This window comes from Elgaria multicarinata, chromosome 8 (genome assembly GCF_023053635.1).
Source record: "Elgaria multicarinata webbii isolate HBS135686 ecotype San Diego chromosome 8, rElgMul1.1.pri, whole genome shotgun sequence".
In the NCBI taxonomy this organism is placed as follows: domain Eukaryota; kingdom Metazoa; phylum Chordata; class Lepidosauria; order Squamata; family Anguidae; genus Elgaria; species Elgaria multicarinata.
Window position 1 is genome coordinate 77952087 of NC_086178.1, and position 26454 is coordinate 77978540.

General features: G+C 41.6%; 2 protein-coding genes across 2 annotated transcripts in view; one reads left to right on the top strand and one right to left on the bottom strand.

Moving 5' to 3' along the window:
* GLRX3 (glutaredoxin 3) lies at nucleotides 1–24508 on the top strand. Its single transcript, XM_063132816.1, has 11 exons — nucleotides 1–138; nucleotides 4301–4409; nucleotides 10774–10848; nucleotides 11416–11617; nucleotides 16648–16820; nucleotides 16938–16999; nucleotides 18331–18388; nucleotides 19437–19489; nucleotides 20864–20903; nucleotides 20985–21077; nucleotides 24222–24508. The coding sequence occupies exons 1-11, from the start codon at nucleotides 47–49 to the stop codon at nucleotides 24270–24272; spliced, it is 1008 nt and encodes a 335-aa protein (XP_062988886.1). The 5' UTR covers nucleotides 1–46; the 3' UTR covers nucleotides 24273–24508.
* The window catches only part of C8H10orf143 (chromosome 8 C10orf143 homolog), a 230322-nt gene that overhangs the window by 26721 nt on the left and 177147 nt on the right, over nucleotides 1–26454 (bottom strand). The gene's annotated exons all lie outside the window — the stretch shown is intronic.

Below are 26454 nucleotides of genomic sequence, written 5' to 3' on the forward strand. Positions count from 1 at the left end.
CTTCTCCCTTCGCTGCTTGGCCGCGGCGCGGAGATCAACACCAGCTATGGCGGCGGAAGGAGGAGCAGCCGCCGCAGGAGCCTTGGTGGAAGCGGCGTCCGCGGGCCAGTTCCAGGATCTGCTGCGGCAGCCGGGCAGGTACGGCCGCCGCCGTCGTTGTTTCCCTTGCCCTGCTCGGGCGTGGTGGGCAGGGAGGCGAAGGAAGAGGAGCCGCAACCGAAAGCAGAAGGTTGCAGCGTCTGTTGCCAGGCCGGTTCTCCAGGCTGCACGGACACGATCCTGTGCTGTTGGCTCCTAAGGAAGGTTTACTCCAGAGTAGGCTCCGTTGAGTTGAATGGGGCTTAACCCCGAAGTACGCCTCCTCCCTGGGAATGGAGTCTCAGTGACTTCGGGTGCGCTTTGTAAACAACCCCCCCTTTCCCTACTCAAGATCAGGGATGGGTTCTCTTCTCCGCTTCCCTAAAAAAAGAAACTCACAGACTTTATGACAGCTTGACGTGAGGATTAGGAAGATATTTTAGGGCACAATCCTATGCATGCTTAGACAGGAAAGAAATGCATAGGATGGCGCTCTTATTCTACTTCTGCTGCCGTTCTCTAAATGCAACTTATTTCAGGCCCCAGATAGTTTGCTGCCTGTGGCAGAGGAGAAAATGCCCGCCCCCAATTCATGGTACATAGAAACTAAGGCTGAGCATGTTATTTTGGAACCAGAGGCAGAAGATTCCACAAGCTCCTCTCCTCCCTTGCAGTAAAAATACAATAATAAAATAAGGGATGCAATCCTTCACATGTTTAGATAGAAAAAAAGCCCTACAAGCTCCCAGCATTCCCCAGGACTTTATTTTTCTGACTAAACGTGTTTAGGTTTGTGCCTTGACAATTTAGCAATTTGCTACCCTTTCATGACACCTCAAATCTGCTGCTTGAGTTTGCTATCACAATCTGCCTAATGGTAGAGCCGGCCCTGCTCCCAGGGTTTAGGCTTATCTTATTTTTATCTGTGTTTTCAAGGTCCTGTCTGTTAAAAAGCCTGAAATAATGAAGAGGTGTTTCTGAGTATGTGTGTTGAATGGCTTTTGATCTTTCACAAAATTAGGATGAAGGGTGGAGAAGGGTGAGGGTGGGGACACAACAGCAACATCTGAAGGGCCACAACTCCCATCAACTCTAGCCAGGTTAGCCAACAATGAGGCATGCTGTGGGATGCAGACAATAACTATTGGAAGTCCACAGGTTCTCCACCCCTGGTTTAAGGCATGGACCAGATGACATGGCATCAAATCAGGCTTGAGATTATCCTCTCTTTAGATAACAAATTCTTTGTAATGTACACTGTAAAAATACATGTGCATGTGTACGTATGTGAGAATATATATGTAATACACATGGCTTTCTAAGGAGCAAAACCCAACCAGGTGAGAGAGATGTAAAGGACTCTGTCCATGGCCTTTCTCTCTCTTTGCCCTATCCTATAGAACCCAGGAGGTGTCTATAGGATTTCTGACAAATTCCTAAATGGGCTTTTCCTGTTGAGCTGTTGAGATAGATTTTCTAGAGAGGGGAATCTCTTACAGTTCTGTCTGAAATATATAAGGGATTAGAAAATACTCCATGGGTTCCTGATTTTTGGAAGAACATCTCTCATTAAGTTTGGTGAGATGGTGAACTTCTGGAAGTTCACCACCTCAAATGCCATTTCACATTTTATGGAAATACTTAGTGCACATCTATATGAGATGTGTACCCATGATGTGTGAGAACTATACTTTTAATTTTGGATAGCCATACTTGTCTGAGGAACCAACAATTGACCCTGGGTTCCTGCCACCTGTAAATACTGCATGTAAATCCTTCTAAATTAGGTGTGGGGAAAAGGTACATTCCCGGTTTGCGGTAGATACACAATGGTTTCTGCCTACCAATACTTTAACAGCAGCATTTCCCACAGTCTTTTCCAGTGTAAATTAGCATGCTGAAATGACAAAAGCTTGAGGTAACCAGGAGTGGATATTGAGAACAGTTCAGTTCTGATATTGAGAACAAATTCCTAGGCTCAAAATGTGCTTGGAAGCATCCTGTTACATAATTCTAAGTGTGTGACTCAGTTCATATGTAACGACAACAAATCATAGGTGATTTGCTGGTGTTTTGTGCTGCTGCCATTTTGAGTATGCTACCTCCGATCAGCCCAATTGGAAGTTATTTTGTGATGCCCAAACCCAGACACTGTGGGTTAATCATTGGTTTAAAAAGCCACAGTTAACTTAAGAATTAATCATAGGTTAACTGTAGGTTGTTTAACTCATTATTAACCCATAGTGTTTGAATCTGCACATCACAAAATAACCTCTGATCAGGCCAGTTGGAGGTTGCATATTCAAAATGATGGGAGCATGCACTAGGCACGTGCCACTGCGAATCATGGGTTAACTCATGATTTTCCACTGTTACATAGAAATGTGCTCCTTTCCATCAGGCTCCAGTTGGTGAATCTTGGAGTTCTAATTACCCCCCCCCCCCCACTTAAAGTAGATCTGAACAAGCCTGCAATCTGCCCACCCCTGTTCTAACTGCATAGTGATGGGGAAAAACTGCTTTATTCCTCCTCCCCCAGAAGTTGGAGTTCCTGCTGTTCTGAAGTGTGATTGTCATGGAGTAATGGTTGGGAAAAGGTGTTGGAGAAGTCGCGATTACAAAAAGCAGTATCCCCACTTATGAGAAGTAGAAAACAAAAACTATAAAAAAAATGTTGAAAGGTTACTTATTTTCCATCTCTGGTTTTGGAACCCTTCTGCTGCAAGTGTGGTTCTTTGAAATAAGGTTTTTTTTCATTAGATTTGCTGGTTATCCTTTAAAAGTTAGAGCGATGTGCCATGAACCCTCCCAGAGAGAGGATGTTTCAATTATCAGTTTAATGCCTGCAGCTGTGATCTCTAAAGTTCAGCTTTTAAGCTATTTAGCATTAATATACTCACCTGGTGAAAATCAAATGGTTTAATCTATAACTTGGTCTGCTCCCCCAGATCCCTGCAGATTCTGTTTCCCTTTTACCTCCAGACTGACTTACTGGAAAGTGTATCTAATAAAACACACACATGAGGTGGTGTTTCTTTAGATCTGGTTTTTGTTGCTGAGCAAGGAGATGTCCGTGTTAAATGCTGACCTTGCTGAACAGGGTGTTTGGCCCTGAGGAAATCTTGCAGATAGGAATATGCTTGGAATTACACAAGCACACGCAGAGGAAGACAAGGGCACCATCTCCTCCACATTCGGGGAAGGCAGGAGGTAGAGAAGCCCACAGCTGAAATCTAGATGGTAAATAGGAGATTTTTCATTGACCCTAGTAAGATAAAGATGTAATCCAAACTGTATAAATTGTTTGGGTTTTCTTATCAAATCTTGTTTAAATGCAGTTGAAAAAGAAGTGACAACCTGTTTCTTAGCTTTAATGGTAGATCCAAAAGAAAATCCCAATGAGTCTACAATTTGAAGTAGAAGACTGGTGTAGAGGAAGAGAGGATTTAGAAGCCCTTTTCATGTCCCCCCCCTCCCATTGCTGGAAAAAGGATATGAGTGGCAAGGTGTGCTGACTTCTAAACATGCATTTGCAACGTCTTAAGGAAAGCCCCAGTCATTTCCCTGTTTTCTCTATGGAACTATTTTTGACTGCAAGGACCACTCCTATCCAGTTCATGTCGTGGAGTGGTGATGGGGTACAGAAGATTCTTGTGGGAGATGAGGAGAAATGACAGGTTCAACTTGTAGCTTTTGCTTTTAGTCATACAGGGATCTGCTGGGTTGTAAGTCTTTGGCATGTAGTTTCTTACTTGAAGAGCATCTGTGCTGGTGGTCCAGCAGATTCTGTAAATGGGGTGTGGAGGGAGTAGCAATGAGTGTGAGTTAAAGTTGGATCACTCTCTGGCCCCGAATAAAATCAGAAGGCAGGCCATGGATAATGTAAGGATAAATAAAACATTGATCCATCTATCCCAATCTTTTCCAACCTATGCCCCCCAGATGCTTTGGATAGCTGATAACATAGCAGATGGGCAGGGATGATGGGAGTTGCAGTCCAAAACAACTGGAGAGCACCAGGGTGGGGAAGGCCCACTACCGAACTAGACCACTGCTACTTTTATCACGGCTCTCCATGTTCCTGGGCAGAGATGGGTCTTATCTGTCCCTGCTTCCTGAGATCTTACACTGTGGCTTCAATTGCTTTTATTTTACATTGTTTTGTTGATCTTGAATCTGTTCTGCATATTTGACCTTTGTGTTTTTCCCTGTTTTGTCACAGGTCTTTAGTGGTGGTTCATTTTTGGGCCCCATGGGCTCCTCAGTGTGTCCAAATGAATAGTGTCATGGCTGAACTAGCAAAGGAGCATCCACAGGTTACATTTGTGAAAGTAAGTTGAACTGATGATTGTGTCAAATACATTTCTGGTCTAGCATGGATGCTGGCTGTGTGCATTCAGGGGAAAAGTGGAAACATAACAAATTACTCCAGCTACTCCAAATTGGTTAAAACCTTGAATCTGGGCTACTCGGATCTGTTTCAGCTTTGCAATTGCTGCCTTCACCTCCCTCCATGGCGGCGTGCTGTAATATTGACTTTCTCTAGTAAAGGTGAATGCTTTCCATCCATTAAAACTAACTGACACTGTTGAGTTAGGCACAATGCTTAGCAGCCCAGGAAATTCCATAAACATCTTCTATAACAGTCACTGGCAGCAGAACTCTGAATGTGACAGAGGCTCTTTACCAACCCTTGTATTCTCGTCATGCTGTATTTCTAACATGAATTTTAAAAAAGGCATTTGGAATGGAGAGGGTGGGTTGAGTGCAGGTTAAGTTTAGCCTGAAATCCAAGCTCCTGCTAAGTGAGGAAAGAGAATGGGGCCTGCTCCTTATCAGTGCTGCTGGTCTGAATGATGGAGAAGGAAAGTATGTGAGTGGTGAGAGGAGACCTCTCCTTCCTCTGTCCTGTAGTCTTAGATTCCCTAAGCAAATGTTGGGAACCGGCTGTTAGATAAATGAGGATTATTTTTGAGCAGGAAAACAATGGAAGGTAATCAGTGGTTAGGGGGAAGCTTTGCTGTAGAGACAGGAGGTACTATTTGTAGTAGGGGAGATGGAAGGAAAGAAGTCTGCAGAGGCAAAGGTATTATGTGGTTAGGATCTGAGGGTGCAAACAAGCATCGGAGACTTGGGATTCCATATGTTGACTTGAAATTACCATCTGAATCTTTGATTGTCAAAGCATTTAGTTAGAATTTGAGTGTTCTTCCTTTTTCAGTTACTTGAGCCAGCAGTTCCAAGACAAGTCTCAGCGGCTTTTCCACATGTAATGCAATTGGCAGTTTGGTTAAATCCTCATCTCTTTATCCCAGGGATTTGAGATTAAGATAGTAATACTGCTCTTTTTCTTTTCTTTTTTTTTAAGTTCCTACTACTTATTTGATTTGATGTGATGATGCTAGTGGTTAGGCAAATAGATCCTATTGTTTTGTATGAACTGTACTGGGCTAACAAAGATAAATCCATCACAGGGTTTTACATGATTATGTCTGGTAACCGTTTTGATACAGCATGCTGGCGGTTGGTATTTGCGTAGGAATATTTACATGTCCCAGTCACAAATACAGTGGGCAAGAAGAAGCAAATACGCTACAACTAACACTGCTCATTTTAAAAGCAGTTTGTTGATGAAACATGTTTGTGGTAAGATAGGAAGTGGTATGATAACTAGGTGTGTGTGTGTGTGTGTGTGTGTGTGTGTGTGTGTGAGTGAGTGAGTCAGTCGCAGTCAGTGTCCTATTTTTGGCATGTTCTGAAGACTTTCTTACTTAAGCCTTTTCTGAGTAAAAGACCATCTATGGTTTTATTGGTACAATTTGATTTTATATGTTTTTATTCTTTTGTATTTGGACATTTGTTATTATTGCTCACTGGTCAGGATCCCCCCAGATATCAAGGGGTTTATCAATGTTGAAAGTAAATAAGGGAATAAATAGAAAGATTTAGAGCACAATTCTTTGTGATTACTGCTCTTTAGACAGAAGGCTCCGAGATCAGAGCTTTCTACCCATCAAAAGCCTTGCTGGCAAGAGTTGGCAAGGCGGGTGGAACAACGGAAGGAAAACCACCTCCCATTCCACCTGAAAGAACATGACTTACCTCTTGGTAGGTGGGACGACTGACAGAGAAGCTCTTGAATTGAGAAGATCCAAGTCCTTCCCCTCCCTCCCCACCACCTTTCCACCCTTCCTGTCCTCTTCCAATATCTCTCATGCTACCTTGGGAAGAAGAGCCATTGCGGAGGAAGAGCCATTGCAGAGCTTTCTGTGATAGCTGGGGATGTGGGTGGGGAGATCCATGATCGGCTCTCTTCAGCAGTTGTAGCTCTGTCTGTGGGCATAAAGGAGAAGTCCTTAGCATCCTAGGGCATCCCAGAAGTTTGTCTAGTGGCTAGCTTGGTGTAAGGCATACGCTGTGGCAAAAAAGTATAACCTGAGCTAGCAGTGACCAACCAAGAAAGAAATGTTGTGGTTGTGGTGGACAGCTCAATGAAAATGTCAACCCAGTGTGTGGCCACTATAAAGAAGGCAAACACCATGTTAGGCATAATTAGAAAAAGAATTGAGAATAAAACTGCCAGTATCATACTGCCTTTATACAAATCTATGGTGTGACCACACTTAGAATACTGTGTACAGTTCTGGTCACCACACCTAAAAAAAGATATTATAGAGCTGGAAAAAGTGCAGAAAAGGGCAACTAAAGTGATCAGTGAGGGAAGTTTACAACAGCTGGGACTGTTTAGCTTAGAAAAAAGAGGGGACATGACAGAGGTGTACACAATTATGCATGGTGCGCAGAATGTGGATAGGGAGACATTTTTCTTCCTCTCTCATAATGCCAGAACCGGGGTCATCCCATGAAGCTGATTGGTGGGAGATTCAGGACAGATAAAAGGAAGTACTTCTTCACACAGAGCATAGTTAAAACAATGGAATTCACTTTCACAAGAAGTAGTGATGGCCACCAATTTGGACCGTGCTGTTGCACATGTGTTGTCCTTGTGGGTTCCTGGTTGACAGCTGGTTGGCCACTGTGTGAACAGAGTGCTGGACTAGATGGACTCAGTCTGATCCAGGATGGCTCTTATATTTTTAATGAATATGCCTTACTTTTTTTTTATAGGATTTCACTTACTTTTTTATACTTTTTTTACAGGATTTCACTGTTCATATAATTTTCAGTAGGCTTGCATATATATGTAGTTGCTTGGGACATGGTTTTATAAAGCAGACAAAATTAATCTTCTCAAAGCAGCATTTAAGAGAATGTTGGCTCTTTAAAAAATAATGTTTGAAGTTGTCTATACTGAAATCTGCAGTGATGGTGGAGGTGAGGGGGAGAATAAACCATTATTGGTTTTATATGAAGTTTTTATTTGTAAATGGTAGTGGGCAGTACAGTACAAAATAAGATTTGAGCACTTTGCACATGATGATAGACAAACTTGAAGTGTACTGAATCTGATCAGTTAAAGGAATGGCATTTGTGTGGGTTTAAAAACAAGTCTGGATTGGCCCTACACACAGAGCAGAATCAATGTGTCCTGTTGATTTTAATAGGCCTACTCCAAATATGCCTAGGTTTGCAAATAACCCAATAAAACTGAAATCTAAATTCCATATATATTCCATTACTTTCAGGAGATTTTGCCATCGAATAAGCATGCTTGATATTTATAGCCTTTGATTAGTAACCCCAAATAATGGGAGAAATGCAATTCTGTTGAATGAATCAGAATGTAAACACAGAACCTCTAGATTACACCCAAGAGGTTTACGTTGTGATGTCCCACTGTGGCATGAACAAGGCTTAAGTATCTGTAACTGAGTATAGTATTTCAGCCAAACAATATTGGTCATGATGAATGGTATGCAACAGAACTAACGTTATTATAATGCTAGTATTACTTGTAGCTGAGTAATATGACATTAGGTTGCTATCAATAACTGTTAGCTACAGTAGTAAAGTTGCATTACCCTGCAACTCTATAACTGTATTGCCTGAAGTCAAATTAATTATAAAATTCATCTGTTTGCATACTAATGGTAGCGATTAACAGAAAATTGATGGGGTTTTACATGAATTATGATGAGGATAGAAGGAACATGATAGTACAGCACCAGTTATGCTAAACTGAATAATAACTTGGAAAGAGAAAGGAAAGCTTATTGGCTTCATTTGCCACGTAGAGCTGATCAGCCTCATACGGTCTTCTCATGTGATTGTGCCATTTCAGAAGGGCTGGTCTTTATGATGTTCAAGCTTTCCTTGTAGAGGTTGTTGTTGTTATTATTATTATTATTATTATTATTATTATTTTATTAGCAGCAGCATTGTTATTATTACTATTGTTATTATATACATATTTATTATATATACGGTATATAAGGAGGAGGGCTTTCTCCGCTGTGGCACCCCGGTTGTGGAACGAGCTCCCCAGAGAGGTCCGCCTGGCGCCTACACTGTACTGCTTTCGTCGCCAGCTGAAGACCTTTTTATTCACTCAGTATTTTAACACTTAATTTTAACTTAAATTTAAATTTTACTGTTTTAACTCTGTATTTTAATCTTATATCAACTTTGCTGTGTGGTTTTATCCTGGTTGCGCTTTTTATACTGTATTTCGTAATTGTGTTTTAACCTGTTGGGTGTTTTACTGTGGTTTTAATTTTTGTGAACCGCCCAGAGAGCTTCGGCTATTGGGCGGTATAAAAATGTAATAAATAAATAAATAAATATATAAATTAGCATAACACTTATTTATTTTAAAAGGCCTTATAAATTATGCTGCAAACAATCCTTGACAGTGGTGCACAAGAAGTCCTGCCTAAATGTAAGATAAATACATAAGTAAAAAAGCTTGTGATGTTGGCATAGGGGAGTGTTTGAACAATTGTCCCTCATATGTCTACCCAGGTGATTCAGTTATCTGCTAGTGGAGTACTTCATAAGCACCTATACATTTGAGCTCCCTCTGGGTGAATCCTGGTGGACAATTAAACTTTGGAGATGGTGGGTTCAAAAGTATGAAAGCTTTTAGTCTGAATAAGAGACCAGCCCAGATGATGGTGGATCCAGGGCATACATTACACAGTGTGGATCCAGGGCATACATTGGATTTAGGCTCCATTCCTAAACACTTTCTAGGGAATCAGCCACATTGGACACACTGGAATTTACTTCTGAGTAAACATCCATAAGATTGTGCTGTGTGTGAACAACTTGAAATGAAGGACCAAACAGAGCTGCCTGCAGGAAGAGTGAACTCTTGCACAATTTTCTTCTGTTTTGCTCCCATAGCTGTAATATTTCCTACTGCAAACCCAGCAGAGGGGTGGAAACTCATTCTTGCAGGTCCTGAACCTGTGAACATCTAATAATTTTGCTGCCAAGTGTGGGATGGGGTTTGACAGGCTTTAGGATCCTCTGGATTCTGGCCTCTCTTCCCATTGGCACATCATATTTTCTTGCTCCCATCCTTTTCTGACATTGTGACACCGACCTCAGAATACAGCCACTGTGGAGGTTTCTGTGGTGGCTGTGACGGCGTTGCGGGTGAAGATCCAAGTGGGGATTTTCATCTCAGGTTGAAGTTCTGTCTATGGACTCGGAGGTGAAAATTCCCAGTATCCAATGGCCACCCAGACAGTGGGTGAGTTCAGATGATCGTGGTGGGGGAAGAAATGTTGTCAGAACCCAGCGCCCATTGTTGTCCGAACCTAGCATGCGGAGTGTGTGTGTATGTTTCCTACCTGCCCTACAACCTCTACTGCACAGCGTGTCTTGTAGGGTGGGTATGAAGCGCTCTTCCCCCCCCCCCCCCGCGCTGCATGAAGGGTTCGGACAGTACGCCAACCCGTACCTCAGTGCAGGGAATAATGCAAATGGCGGTCATGTGCGTGGGAACCCAGTCAACATCAAGGGGCCATAAGATTGCTCTGCCCATGCATGAAGAGCTCTTAAGCATAGTATCTTTGTTTTCTTCCTCTCTCCCAACCATTCAGACTTGCCATTGGTCATCCGCAAGTATGAATCTCCTGTCTCTGTAAATGGAAATCTGTTTGCTATTTGAGTTTTCTATAATTTCATATTTGATGATCTATTTATGTTTGTGAAAGAGTAGTATACTAATATCTAACAGTCTTGCAGGAGTTAACCACTAAAATTTAGCAGGCATCAATAGTTTATTGGAGAAATACTCCTTTTTTGCTTCATAATTTGCAGAAGGCTGCAAATGTCAGTCGTGATGTACTGCCTCTTGAAATTAGTCAATAGAGCAAACAGCAAGAATTGCTGTGGGCAGAAAATAAGCACTGTAATCATGACATAACTGGGGTCAGTGATTTATGGATTTCAATATAGTAGTAGCTGCATATGATTGAAAATTTACTAGGTCACTAGTGCACCAAGAATTTTATTCACAGCCTCCAGGCATCTTTTGAAATGTGCAACAAAATAAAAACCTCTGAACCTGTTTTGACACTGCAGGCTCAGTGGATGACAAGCCCTGCCCTGTGAGTTTCATTTAAATGCAAATGTGTCACAAACTTTTGCACTGAAATCCTTTTTAAACATTTAACATGACTAAAAGAACAGTGTAGACAAGATCAACCAGCACACTCAACTATAAATAAGAGTATGAAAAATAAAACCATACTTTATTATTTTTTTTCTTCTTTTTTCCAAAAGCTGGAAGCTGAAGCAGTTCCGGAAGTGTCTGAAAAATATGAAATTACTTCTGTTCCAACATTCTTGTTTTTTAAGGTAAGCTTATTTTAATTTGCTTACTTGCATGAATGCTTACAAAGATATGCCCAGTGCAGGTGAGACAATGGCTTGTAGGTAGGACCCATTTCAAATATTTGCTGCTCCTGTATGCTGAAACTAGCAGAAACATTTGCGGAGAAATTCATGCTCTGCCATTAGATCATTCCTGAAGCTGAAACACTTTCTGAGAGAGCTGCTTTTATTGGTGCACTGTTGAATAATGACATGGAAATGACTGTTGATAGGTTCTTAAGCTCATTGGTGTGATCTGTCCCAAAATATTTTTGCAGGTATATATCACTAGGGTGAGGTTTAACAGAATTCAGTTTACCACATACAGAGTTTGGGGATAACCAGTTACAAATTACCGCTTTGGACATACATCCTCCTGCTTTGTTAGCCCCATTGAAATGAGATATACACCAGAATTGGGGGATTTCACCTGTGGGCTTTAACCTGCTTTAGCTTAAACCCAACCATAAAATGTTTGTATAGGGTAACTTTTAGAAGGCAGGTCTTGTGGGACCCATAATATTTACTAGAACTGCTGTTCTCTCTTGGCAGAATTCTCAAAAAATTGACCAACTAGATGGCGCTCATGCCCCAGAATTGACCAAAAAAGTTCAGCGCCATGCATCTAGCGTGACTGTTCCGGCTGGTTCTAATGACAGTGTTAAAGAGGACCTCAACGTGCGACTCAAGAAACTGATAAATGCTGCACCTTGCATGTTGTTTATGAAGGGAACACCTCAGGAGCCTCGTTGTGGTAAAAGCAGTTTCAAATTTCTGTTTTATGCCGCAGGACTTTAAACCCAAGGAAAAATTGCAAATCATTCTATATTTTAAGCTTTCCTACCCTGGTATCTGAGTGGCTCAGTGCTGTTAGGTACTATTCTTGGCAACCTTGTTGGTTTATCCAGTGGGAGAACTGGAACCCTTCTCCTAGGCCATAAAGTGTAGATGAGTTGCAGTCATGCTGGTCTTCTTTTAGCTTGCCTTGCACTCCATTGGTTGACCGCTGTGTGAACAGAGTGCTGGACTAGATGGACCCTTGGCCTGATCCAGCATCAGGGCACTTCTTATGTTCTTATTAGGTGCAGCTGTGATGTACCCTGATTTGGCTTACTCTTTTTCTACCTTCAGGAAAGTAGGATAATGTTGCTGGGTTAAGAGTAGGCTGCCTTAAGTAGGGCAGTATAGAGAGAAAGGGAGAGACAAAGGTTACATTCTGGGAATGGGGGGTAGCTGGGAGAGGGATGGAGAAGAGAGAGAGAACAGGTGTGCTCTTACATACAGCCTGTTACTGTGAGTATCTCTAGGCTGAACACTGATCTGACACTGGCATTAGGAGGGGAATAGAATGGGACGTATTTGGTCTCTCCTAAAACCACGGAAAGGGAAACATTAAACAAAGCAATAGCTTTTGGGGTTGGAAAGAAGAGCCAGGTGATGGAGCAATTGCCTTCACAAATCCAATGTGCTCTGGCAGAGAGTGTTCCACTGCGCTATGTGTTTTGATTGGTGAGGAGACGGTTCCACCTACTTCAGGAACCTATCCTCCTCTTGGAACTTTCTGCCCTCCCCCTTCAGATATATCATGTCTTCCAAAGGGAGAGGATGCCCCAAACTTTGAGAATTGCTGTGCTAGAGCAATGTCATTGACTTGAATGGGATTGATCTAGAGTACATGACGTAAGGGATTTATTTAGGCTTCTGGTAGAAATAACAATTAGCAGTTTGTTATAAAATGCCTATATAATGCTAACCAGAAACCAATCGTTAACATCCAGTGATGAAAACCCATTGCCTTTCCATTAGTGAACCTAACAGGTTAGTGATTTTGTGAAAGGATGTTTGTTCCCTTGAACTAGTTTGGTACCTTCACTTATTTATCTTCAGCTTTCTGGAAATGGCTGTAATTAATTTCCTGCCTTATGATTTGACTTAGGCTAAACATTAATGCTCTCTAGTATGTAACTGCATGTATAAGAACCACAGCACACTGCTACATTTATGTAGTGTACTACTGGTTGCATATGTGATGCATGCAGATTCCCTCAACAACAGGGGCAGGCAGAAGTTAGATTGGGATCTATTGATAGATCTCTGTTTAAGTTGCAATAGATCTGCAAGACTTTTGGTCTTCCAATTGTCTAACACTAGCAACAAGTAAAAGGCTCCCCACCCTAAATTAGGCTGTTGAAACAAAGACAGCTTCAGGAGACCCAGGAGTGGATGTTTGGTCCTGGGCCAAGCATGTGCTCAGAGGCACCCTCTCCTTAATTCTGAGAGTATGTCTGCCCTTCTGAGTTTGTAGTTGGCTTTGTGCTGGTGGATCTGAGTTTTACTGTAAAAAAAAAAGAAGTAGATCCAACAAGCCGAAAGTCTGCCCACCCCAGCTCTGCAAAGAGGGAGAACCTGAACTATGTTCTCGCTAAGGTGTGTTATCCCAATGTAGTGCTTTGCAGCCTGCGCATATGGCTCTCCAGGGAGAGCAGGAGCATGCCTTTAATGAAGGAGGTACAGTTTTCCAGCTGGGTGGTCTTTTGAGGACAATTGCTAATTGCAGTAGGTGAGTGGCAAGTTACACAGCTGGTGTGATTTGCATAAAATTAATGTAGGAGGATTAAAATGAGTATAACAAAGTAAGGCTGAAAAATAAATTACTGCTCTACCTGCTGTTCTCTTCCAGCACACGAACAAGTTTAGACCTCAGTGTATAATTTCCTAGAAGGATCACAGCGAGGGGTTGTTTTGGTGGGGAGGGTATTTGCAAATAGGCACGCATACTGGCTGGTGATCTGCATACTGTGCCTCAGATCTCCCTGTCTTTCTTTTTCTTTCTCTTTCTCACCCACCCACACCACATTCACAATTGTTTGGCCCTTATTTCCTCAGGTCCTTGAAGGGATCCCACAAAAGGCAGCTGTGATGGTAACCTGAGGGGGTTAACTGTAGGTCTAGGGGAAGGGAGCCCCCCCCCCCCCCCGCTGACCTATTTCCCTCGGGCCTTCTAGCGAGGCTGAGCCCACTTGGCATATCTGTGCTTGCAAAGCAGCGTTAGGCTTGGGACAGGTCACCTGGGAGCGTTTGCTCGGTGTAGCTCGTGCAGAAGAAGTTCCTGATGGTTCGTGTCCAGGCTAATTTTCATACTAATAATAGCAGATTGTCAATTGTAACAGAGTGTAATTGGATCTTGGTATGGAATCAGAAATCCTTGTTATGTTCTGCATTTCACCACTTCCATTGGAAAGCCAATTCATAATAATGTTAAATGAGGTCTATCCCCTTGGCTCCATGTTCACGGGCTTGTTGCTTGCTTACATCATTAGCATTATAATTGTACTTAGCTTTCTATCGCTCGCAGCGCAGCATCCGCTTCACTCTTATAGCGGTCTGTATGTTCTCATATGTGCACTTCAGCCGTGCTTTCATTAGTTTTTGTATTGCTCAGATGGTATTTGTTCAGAAAGTCAGCCTAAATCCTTTGTTATGGGAATAAAGCAGTGTTGGCACTTTATCCCTAAGCATAACATTTCCAGTCTGCTACTTTAACCCTTAAAAATGAAACACCACCAATCAATCTTTTCTCGTCTGCATGTAGTTGCCTACAGCTAAAATAAAGTGTGCGTTCTCTCTCTCTCTCTCTCTCTTTCTCTCAGCCTCTTACAGTAGAAATGAGTTAATATATTGGCAGCAGAATAACCATCAGCAATCAGCCTGTAGCTGTTTACTAATGAACTCCCAGATGAATGGAGGGGGGGGGGAATTCAGAATCCTTGTTTCACTCGAGGCTGTACAAGAACTTAATGCTTCAGTTGTGGAAAGAAAAGCAACTTAGATGCCATATAAATAAATGCTATTTGCTCATGGCTGAACATGCAGATCATGGAGACCTCAAGCTACAGTGCAAATCAAAAGTAATGGATGAATTTGCCAGACAGAAATCATGTCAAAGGTTCTTTTGTGTGTACACTTATTAAACTTTTTAAAAAATCTGTCACTTCAAATCTTGTATATTAGAACCTTTTGAAAATTGGCAGAGATGGTTCAGATATCATCAGATAAAGTTACTTTATATATATAAATTAGTTAGCTAGGGAAGATTTCTGTCTTTTGGCAGAGAGAGTGATAAGATAGTATAGAAGAAGAGATTACATAGGCTGTTGGTTCAAAACATATTGCATTGATATTTAATCAATGTTGTGAACTGCTGAGAGAATGGCCCTGTTCAGAAGACATCTTAAATCACGGCTTTGGCCACATTGGTTAAGGCAAAAAGCCTTAACTACTGTGGTTAAAGCCATGGTTTAAGGTGTCTTCTGAACAGGGTCATTCTATTTTAATCAGCGGTATAGAAATGTTACAAATAAATAAAATAAATATTTATGCAGTTTTCTAATTTAGGGCTAGGTTAACCTTACAGTTTTTCTGAATTTTGTAGAAGTGCGCTGACTTTTTTTTTTTAAAGGTGCCAACTTACAAGTTTGAGTCGAACAGTGCTTCAAACAGTTGAAGTATCAAAGTGACACATTATACTTAAAGTTATAGTTTGCTCGTAAATTTGGGCTGCACAATTTATTTGGAAGAATGATTCTGAATAGTTGTGGCTAGGATCAGTAATTTAGAACAGTGGTCTTCAGCCGGTCCAGACCTGAGACCCACCTCGGACTCCCAACCTGCAACATGGAACCTACTTTCATAATTGCCTGACACGACAGCAACAACTTTGCTGCAACCCATCTGGTCTGATCTCATGACCCATTTTTCATTCGAGACCCACTTGTTGAAGACCGCTGTTCTAGAATGTGTTTTCCTGAAATGAAAACAGTGTTGTAGCAGGTTCTGAAATTATGTGAAGCTTGTATTTCAATGTAATCTTCATTGATATTAAAGTAATGACCCTTTTTGGCACGAAGTATTATGTTTATTTGCACATGCATAAACGTGTGCTGTGTTGTGTGATCTTTTTGAATTTGTTCCATTCATATCCCTTAGCTTAGAAGTGATACCTGCGACCAAAGTTGAGCATGCTGTTTGGGTTCAATCGCGCATGCTGTTTTGGGTTTATGAAGCTCCTTCACTCTTCTCCTTTCCACCTGCTCCCCCCTTCCCTCACATGCTGCTGCTTATCAGATCTTGGTTTATTAGACTTTTCTTTTACTGACATTAAGCCTGATTTCTCCATGGCTTACGAAACCTGGAATGATTGTCCAAACCAGGTTACTTTCTCAATCTAATGAGGCAGCTATGCCAGCTTTTCAAAGGGTAAGCCACCCAAAGTATGCTCTGTTCTTATTTCTGGGTATGTAACTTGGATGCACTTAACATTTGTGGGATTGTTTGTAGAACATTAATATACACTGTATTGTAGCTAGGGATGTAGTGAGTGCCCAACTGGGTCCAGGAGTCCGGCAAACTTCCCTGTGCCCTCCCCCACCATTTATGCAACATTAGAAGCCATTTCCACAACACTGCAGGCATAAGTGCTCCATTTACACCAGTAATGTTGTGTAAATGGATCCTTTACGGCCTCCGTTTGTGCAACGTTACTTTTACAGAACTCCTCGAGCCACCATTTCTACGCAAATGGTGGCTCACTATGGGGGATAGGCAGCTGCTGGATCCGCTTGTTGGGTGAACGGCTGCTCGGCGAGCATGTTTGGGGGACACGAGCGGTGGCAGAGGCTTGGCGAGCGCCTGCAGGGGTCTGATGGAGATGAGTCCGCCCATCCCTAAATGTAGTTTATATAAGCCTAATTAAAGAATGTTTCTCTCTCTCCTCTCTTCGCCCAGGCTTCAGCAGACAAATAGTGGAAATCCTTAACAAACATAATGCTGTGTTTAGCAGCTTCGATATATTTTCTGATGAAGAAGTACGCCAAGGACTGAAAACTTACTCCAGTTGGCCTACTTATCCACAGTTATATGTAGCTGGAGAACTTATAGGTGGACTGGATATTGTCAAGGTCAGAAAATGAAAGCTCTGCATCTTTTTTTTTTTTTTTAAAAAAAAAACCCAACAGCTTTCAATTTTATTTTAAAATTGTACTTTCCTTATGAATTGAGAACAATTATATTTTCAGGAGCTTGAGGCTTCTGGAGAACTGGATACAATCTGCCCCAAGGCACACAAATTAGAGGACAGGTATGATGCATCTTATCTTCTGTTTATTTATTATCACGAGGGGAAATTGCCAGTATTCCATTACTGAATTGTATTTGTTTTTTCCCCAGAATTAACATTCTTGCTGTGTTGGAGTTTTGTGCATAGTATGCAAACTCTACACATTATGGAGATGAACTCAAATCACAAAGTAATATAATTGTTTTTGTAGGCAAAGCACCACCTGCCTTTGTCATTTCAGTATCCTTCAGCTCTTCAAACTAGGCCAGCGGTTCTCAACCTGTGGGTCGGGACCCCTTTGGGGGTCGAATGACACTTTCACAGGGGTCGCCTAAGACCATCGGAAAACACATATTTCCGATGGTCTTAGGAACCGAGACATTTCATTTATTTGTAATTAGAAATAAATATTTCACAATATATAATTACATATTGTTTTTGTGATCACTATGCTTTAATTATGTTCAATTTGTAACAATGAAAATACATCCTGCATATCAGATATTTACATTACAGTTCATAACAGTAGCAAAATTACAGTTATGAAGTAGCAACGAAAATAATTTTATGGTTGGGGGTCATCACAACATGAGGAACTGTATTAAAGGGTCGCGGCATTAGGAAGGTTGAGAACCACTGAACTAGGCTGATATAGGAGAACCTTCACTACTAGAAGAGGCTGTTCTCTGCAGGCAGTTGCCTTCCACATGCAGATGGTCACGAGCACAGCGCGGGAAGGGGACAGAGACAATGCACTCCCCCTCTTCTTGTGTAGAGCCTACACATGAGAATGCCTGAATAATACTGTTGACTTTAGAACTTTTAGCCTCAATTCAGAAACTCACACTGGCATCCATTCAAATCAGCGGGCTTAAGTACACCTGTCTCTGTTGGGTTGTGGTTCCCTTTCAAAAGCTGCAAGATGGTGGCATGTTTGTGACATATTAGGTGCAAGAGGGTGGCACATTAATGATAACCAAAAGCTGATAGCAGGGAGTTACAGTTTCTAGAGTTACAGTTTCTGTTGTAAAGTTTTGATGTCGCAACTGCTTTGCTTACTGCTGAAACATTTGGTAAATTACATTTTAGTGGTTTAGGATGTAGTTCAATATTTAGAGAATAGTCAATTTTTACTTTCCTTAAGAAATGTTCTTTCTTTGATTGGAGGAAAAAAGGTGGGATATAAATGCAATAATAAAAATATATTTTTTAAATTAGTCTTACAGTTAGGGAGGGAATAAATATTCACTTGTGTAATTTTTTTATAGTATTTTTTGCACATTGGTGAAAATCCCCTTTTGACCCATATTGTCTTATTAAGAGTCCTCTGCTTTTTTCCCTTCCTGCTCTAGACTCAAAGACCTGATAAACAAAGCTTCTGTGATACTATTTATGAAAGGAAATAAACAGGTAAGTGTCTTGAAAAGGCTTTATTAATTATTTAGAGTTTTTATAGCAAATTGACAGGTATTTTCCCCTTGCTTTATGTTTATTTAGTTTAATATTCCACTCTTCAGCTAAGTTTCCAGGGTGGTTTACAAAATCAAGATAAAAATTCAGAAATCAAAACAAAATATAATCAGTTACACTATGTTGAAATAATACATTAAAAGGCCTGGGAGCATAACAATGTATTTGCCTGGGATTGAAATGATAACTATGGTGGCACCAGGCAGACCTTCTTGGATAGGGAAATTCTGCAAATAGGATGCCGCTATTAAGAGCACTCTTTCTGGTGCCCGCTTGCCTTAGCCGAGATGGCAAGGGCACCTGTGGGATAGCTTCTGAAGATGACTTTGTTAGTAAATGGTGCTTGGGCAGTTTATGATCGAAAATATCCATGTGGTCTTGCACCCACCTGTACATGAGCACGGAGAAAGGTCAGTGTGAACCAGACTATGGATGAGGTGAACTGGTAACTACTTCCAAAATTGTCAATGCTGGAAAATGTGCAGCTGTGATTATACAAAATGAGTAATAGATTGTTATGGATTTTTTTTTCTTAACTACATGTTGAAGGCCAATCGAATGCATTGGCAAGAACTTCCTAAGGCAGGGATGGGGCCCTCCAGATGTCAGACTACAACTCCTATAATCCCCAACAGCTGGGCATGCTGGCTGGGACTGATGGGAGTAGTCCAACATCTGGAGGGCCACAAGTTCCCCACACTTGTTCAAAGGGCCTGGTTTTTGGAGTACCTAGTTGTCTCAGTTATAAATGGTGTAGGATACATTCCCCATGCTGGTGTCCTCCAGGTGAATTGGACTACACGTCCCATCACCAAACATCATGGCAGTTGCAATCCAACACATCTGGAGGGTTCCAGGTTGCAGAAGACTGGTATAGTGAAAAGTTCAAAATCCAAAGTTTGTGTTCATATAGACACCTCCATTTAGAAATTGCTCCATATTTTGCTTTACAATACTTTTCAGAGTTCTGTATTTTTTCTTATTGCAGGCGGCGAAGTGTGGATTCAGCAAGCAAATTCTAGAAATTCTAAACAATACTGGGTACGCAAGTATTTTTCTGTCTTAAACACACCTATTTTTGAAATATACGTGCTCTCTGCCCATCTAAATTAAACTGCTCAGTTTCTGCTTCTCAGTCCTGAGAACATTTTGGCCTCCTTTTTGCCATTTCTACCTGTAGCTTTCCCTTAGTGTCTTTTTTTCCTCCAGGTTGTGCTGTTCTGCAGGTTTTGCACTCCTGGCCTCTGTTAAGAGACCGCTTACATAATGAGAGGCTGCTTCCATGTGGCTGCATATTTGCATCACGATAAACATAGTCAGCGTTGACCCCATGATAGGCAGATGCAGAAAGGTGTAGGGAGCAGCTTCACTGAGCTAGGCGCATTTTCCAGCTAGCCTTTGTCTGTAAGCAGTTGATACTATGACCCGGTTTGCACATTGTTTTTAATGAAATGGGAGCGAGTGTTCTCTCCCATACTTGCCATACTTGCTCCTGTTCAGTTAAATGATCTAGGTTTGTTCCATCCCTGAGTTTTTTGAGACTTCCGAACCTGTAATTGGTGGTTGTTGGGGAAAGACCAACCTAGACATGTAATCCATGGTTTGTTCTTGGGTTATAAGTCTGGGTTTTTCCTACCACAACAATCTCCAATTCCAGGTTTGGATGTCATGATAAACCACTCGAGATGGAATGTCCCTGGATTGTTTAACTCAACAGGAATGGTCAGGTGGTCCTGACCTAGCGTGCTTGGTTGCTCCCATTTGTTCATGACTACCCAGAGGTTGTTTAAACCCTGGGTAACATTGATGTGCGAGCCAAGCCTATCATGCTCTTGGTGCTGAAGAGCTGTTGGACAGTCTGTGTAGCCCCGGAACTTCAATTGGCTCACCTTTAGGATGGATATAGGGCGGGGGTCCTCCCCACTGCCTCCAAACAATCAGTGGCCATCCACATTATGATGGAGTTGATCCATGTTTTCACATGAATGTTTTTAATTTTTGTGAACCGCCCAGAGAGCTCCAGCTATTGGGCGGTATAGAAATGTAATAAATACATAAATAAATAAATAAAAATGTTTTGAAAGCTGTTTTATCCCGGGATCATCCCGGGGTCGTCCCTGCCTGCTCCCGGGATCCCCTGTGTGTCATTTACATGAACAGGGATGACCCCGGTCTAGGTAAGGCCTCTATTTGTTCTTTTTCTCTCTCTGTTAGGCTATTTCAAACAACATGTTCAATACTATTTAACACTCTTAACATTATAAGCTTTTATATTTTTGCTATTTTGAGATTATAATCTCTGCGATGACTTCTATGTTAATACTAATAGGTAATAGAAATAACCCTGACAGACTCTTTCTAGCCTGAATAATAAAACATTATTTTTTTCTCTTTTTTGTTTGTTTCTGGTTTTAGTGTTGATTACGAGACTTTTGATATATTGGAGGATGAAGAGGTATGTTGTTTACTTCCCCACTCCTATTAATCAGTTTAGAAATCTGTAGCATAGAACATTGACTAGGATTATTTCCCTTAGGTGCGGCAAGGATTAAAAAAGTATTCTAACTGGCCAACCTACCCACAGTTGTATGTGAAAGGTGAACTTGTTGGAGGCCTGGATATTGTTAAGGTAAGAAAAGAACTACTAGCTGAGAAGTGTGTGCCCCCCTCCCCCCTCCAAAAGGTATCTGGCTTGTCCATGTTGATACTGACTATACTTGGTTCATAATTCTAGTTTTGTTACTAATCTGTTCTTCGCAGTATTCGTGATTACCTTTGGACACCTGAGGGACTGTTCCCTCCCATACCAGCCTATCTGTTCCTTAAGATCCATTGGTGAGGCTTTACTTCACGTCTTGCTTGTGCCAAGGCACAATTGGTCAGGATGAGATATGGCCAGATTAAAGGACACCCTATCCCATGAGATTATTTGGCTTCCCCCTTTGCATTATTTTTTGCCAACTGACCTTCTATTCTGGCAAGCATTTGGCCTGCCAGGCTTTTTATGCGAGCCTTTGCCATTGTAGATTTTTATCTGCTGATCCTATGATCATTTTTACACTGCTCTTTGATATTGATAATGTTAATTGTGGCAAGCTGTCCTGAACAATGCGTACATACTGGAAGGACAAATATTCTTCGCTATTCCTTCATTGGCCAGCCACCTATAGTTTGATTTACTTCTGCAATATCTCTTGTTTATATCATACTGTGTTTTCCTTATTGCTTATTGTCCATAATGCTTTAGCCTCTATTCAGCTACTGAGATGATGGCTAGCTGTTCATTGCAGTTTGGTGTGAAATATTTTAAAATGTTTATAACTTTTTTTCTCCACCCCACCTTTTTTTTATTTGAAATTGACTTAGTTGGGCTTCCCCCTGACTCTGTCATTAGCTTAATATATTGGTGAAAGGAGCCTTAAATCTCCAGTGTGCGACTGTGTTGGCTGCTAACGTGGCACTGAAATGTATTTTCTTGACAGCCGTCAGTTGCCTTCCTGTAAGAATCATTTCCCCCCCGTGGGTGCATTTACAGCTTTCATTTGGTTCTTACTTTTAGTTCTTGACATTGCTTTCTCTCGAATAAGGTGATGACATTTTGCCTAGCAAACTGTCTCATTCCTGAAGAAAGGTAAGGTTTTATTGTATACTGTTTTTCAAAAGGCCCCAAAGCAACAAAAATAGATCTGCATTTGTTACTGCATCTTTTGATATTTGTGTGTGCGCGCGCGTAATAGAACAAGCACAGGCTTCTAAACCCAAATACTCCTGAGTCCATTCTTGTCTTGAATGTTTTATAGCCAATACCATAGGCGTTGTAACTCCTGGGAAGACAGAATCAATAAATCTCATTAAGTTTTAAAAATAAGTTGTTGTTACTTAGCTCATGTAGCCATTTTGGGTGGGTGGTGGGGTGGGAAGAAGATGTTTAGCAGAGTACTGCATTCAAGGCTTATTTTTATGACCTGTACAGTTTTAAAAGTTGGAACAATTAGCATTTCTGGTGCACGTTAATATTTCCTCTATTAAATTTTCTTTTTGGAAGTGGGGCTATTTATTTTTGAAGATGCATTGAAATTGCTCAAAACGCTGTTGTGTTCACATTTCAATCATTTTGGATTTTTGGGGGGCATCAGGCAACATTCCACACTAATGAGAGAGTGTTTCATATACATGTAGCCATGTTCAGCTAGGGACTGTTTTTCTATCAATAACTGACTCTGGTCTTCATTTCTGTGTTGATCTTAATATGTTTCTGTTTATGTACGACAGCTTCTTTTTGAGAAGGATAGCTAAGGCCAGAACGTTGCTAAAACCATTTTTCCCCATGCCACCATCACCTCCCTCTCTCCTGCTCCAAAACGTATAGCTAGGCAAAAAATATAATGTGGATGTCATTGTTTTGAATCCCCCTGCTTCCCACAAGTGGTGTAAATGCGTAAGGCAATGAAGATATGGGGTAGAGAGGAGGAAGAGGAATTGGACCAGTCCTTTTGTAGCAGCCCTTCCATTTCTGTGATATGTACTTGCACCTGTGGATTATCATAACGATGTATCTGCGTATTCAAAAAGACCCAAAAACAAATCTCTCTTGCTTATGATGATTGCTCAGTTTCTAGGAAGCATGTTGAGATGGAAGATTGGTTTATGCTATTTATTTATTTATTTATTTTTATACCGCCTAATAGCCAAAGCTCTCTGGGCGGTGCAGTATCATTAGCAATAATAATAATAATATCCAAATGTTACGGACATTCCCCTCTCTCATGGGCTGACCCAGTGGCCCATCACTAGAGATCCAGCATCTGCCTTATCTGGTGTGTCTACCCCTTTCTGTTCTCTTTCTAAGGAGTGTATAGGGATTGCTGCCTACTGACAACCGGGGAAATTATTTCCTGCCAATCTCTTCCCCACCTCCAAGTCTTGGAGTAATTGCTGCACTAAATTGGTAGTTGGCACATATATGCAGTAGCTCTTGGCTGCCTTGGTCTCCATCATCCTGGGGGAAGGAACCATACAATTCTAGAGCATCTGTCTCAAGAGGTTCCTATGTTCTGGGGCTGTGCCAGGGGAGGTTTCATAAAAGCTGTGGTTTCCTCTTCCTCCCTGACTCTTGAACTAGACAACCCAGATATTAAGACCATTATCTGAGGCCCTCTTCTCGGTGCCGCTGCCAAATGAGGCGAGGCAGGTAGCTACAAGTGAAGAAGGCCTTTTCATTAGTGGCACCCTGTTTTGGAATGATCTCCCCAGAGAGGCTCACCTGGTGCCTATATTCTAGTCTTTCCAATGCCAAGTGAAGACCTTTTTTTATTCTCCCAGGCATTTTAAGAACTGTTTTAGTGCTATTAGTATTCAATTTGCTGCTGATGTTAATTTGGTTTTATTATGTTGTAATAGTTTTATTCTTTTCCTTCTGGTTTTATTTTGGACTGTTTTTATTTTGTTGTTGTTTGTACTGTATGTTAAGGTATTGTACACTGCCCAGAGAGCTTCAGTTGTTGGGCAATTGAAAAGTTCACTAAATAATTAGTCAGACAGATGGAGTATCTAATTGTAGGACTGGCAAGGCCAGGAATGCCAGACTCTTTGGATAAATTGTACCTAATTTTCTCTTTCTGTCTTCTTGGTAGTTGTGCAGTAAAACAGCTCAAAGCAAAACAACAAAATAGTGTTGAAGACAGGGTTTCATCTAGCTGAACTGTTGAATGACTTGCTCAATAGAGTTCTACTTGTGACCTCAGCCTCTGAATGTTTTCTCCCCTATTTCCAGGAACTAAAAGAAAATGGTGAATTGTCATCTATTCTGAAAGGAGAAAATTAATGCTAATGAACACATTAATGAAGACAACTGAAATCCAAAAAGAAAAAAAAAGATTGCTAATTGCACTGGAACTATTCCTGACTTGCCCTTGACAGAAGTAATAGAATGCAGGTCTCTGACTTACCCTTCATACTTCACAAGGCCATGCTAGAAGTGTATGTAAATGTAGGTTTTCACCCCAAATGTAAGGTTGTAAGCATCTTCAAAATGAATTAAAGTTGGAGTTTTAAAATGTGTGTGGTGGCCTTGTATACTTCTGTGGTTTCCCTCCTTCCCTACACAAGTGCTCAGTTGTCCTAAATACTCGTCTTTCAGTTACAACAAAGACTCCTGTGGCCTTGGATCATTCCAGTCCAGTGCACTGGTCATATTGGAATGCGCTTGGACTCCAGAAAGAATAGAAAGAGATGCCAAGACAAGGCAGCACCACAATTGCCAGCAAGTTCCAGCAGGTCATATTCAGTAGCGAGGATTGTGAGCTGACCAGAAGTGACTTAGTGCGAGTGTAAAACAGAGGCTGCTTGATGGCGTTTGCGGTGGCTGCAAAGAAGGAAGGAACTTGGCAAGACTTCTAGTTGGAATTCCTCTAGGTATCTTTAAGGAATGTATGAAAGGGATCCCCCAATATATAGCTAAACCCAATTCCAAATAAAAAGTGACCAGAAAACATCATTCCCTCTAATAGTGAACGTAGTTGGCGAGTGCTGACAGAAATAGAGCTGATATGGCCCCACTGAGATATCAACATGCTCAAGATGAACCCCAAAGTTTGCAGAAGAAAAAGGTTTTTAAAACACCCTAAGGTGTTTTAACCCTGCCTTAAAGAAAAATGGAAAAACGGGGAGGGGGATGGAATGGAGTATTGTGGAGGAGTGCAAGATTGGCTAGCTGGATCCCTGAGCAGGAGCACTCCTGCTACAAGTTGCTTGTGAGGGCTGTTACTTTATTATTTATTATTTATTTATTTTTATTACATTTATATACCGCCCCCCAGCCGAAGCTCTCTGGGCGGTTTACAAATTTACTTTAATTTATTCATTTAGTGCATCTATATACTGTCTTTCTACCAAAGAATCCAGGACAGCTTGCAATGTTAAAATACTGGGGTGGGTGTTGAACCTCAAGCCTACGGGCCAAATCTGGCTTTCCTAGGATCCTAATATGTCATTCCAGGATTCCCCAGATGGCCGCACTCCCTTTCCTGAGACTGTCAATGTTTTGGTGGTTTCCTGCCTTTTCACAGCCCCCCACCCCACTCCAATTCTAAAAGGCTGTGATATCTCTCCTTACTGGCAGTAGGAGCTTTGTCTTAAAATATGCTGGTATTTTTGGCCCTGCTTTTTTATTTTTGGCCTGCCTAGGCTAACACTGGAATACAGCCCCTGAGAGTGTCTCTGAAATTGAATTTGGCCCATGAGCTGTAAGAGGTGTGGCAAGCTCTCTGACCACGGAAGGGCAACTTGTGGCCTTCATCTTCAACTGCCATTATCTTTCACTATTGGTTTTGCTACTTAGGGTGGATGGGAGTTGTAAGCCAAAGTGACTGGGGTACCAAAAGTTGTCCGCCCCAGTCTCAGACCAGTTGAAGGCCTCCTTAGAAGCCATTGAAGGCATGAGCTCCCTGGCCTAAGTTTCCTCACTTCCGCCTTCCCTCAGTGTGTGTCTCCGCATCCCAACAATTCTCTTAGACCAACTGACGTTCTTCAGGAGCCAATGTTACAAATTCTGTGGCCTGCGCTTCTCTTCTGCCTTCTCTGAAAGTAGCCCAAGAATGGTGGGGGAGGAGCTCATTTTGGGAGAAGGGGAGTACTAGTTTTCCCTTAAGCCATAAAACTTTTGGGGGACAGATATGGATAAAATTGCTATAAGGTAGGGGTGTGCACGGACCCCCCGCTTCGCTTCACTTCCAGATCCGCGATTTGCGGATCGGGCTGCCCCGCCCCCGCTCTGCCCATTTCCACTCTGCTCCGTTTTCCCCCCCATAGGGTTGCATTGAAAGCTAAAAAAGTAAACAACTTTTTTTCTGTTCAAGTTAGAAACCTCACGTTTGGCACCATGACACCTCATGGACGTATACACACGCACGCCAAGTTTCAAGGCAATCCCATCATCCCCTGATTTTTGGGGAATTTATGAAAATCGGGCACCCCATTCAGACCCCTTGGGATAGCTCCGTCAATTT

Coding starts and splice junctions, on each gene's coding strand:
- GLRX3 (XM_063132816.1), top strand. CDS start 47: ATGGCGGCGGAAGGAGGAGCAGCCGCCGCAGGAGCCTTGGTGGAAGCG. Junction 139..4,300: donor CTGCTGCGGCAGCCGGGCAG/GTACGGCCGCCG, acceptor GTTTTGTCACAG/GTCTTTAGTGGTGGTTCATT. Junction 20,904..20,984: donor ATATATTGGAGGATGAAGAG/GTATGTTGTTTA, acceptor TATTTCCCTTAG/GTGCGGCAAGGATTAAAAAA.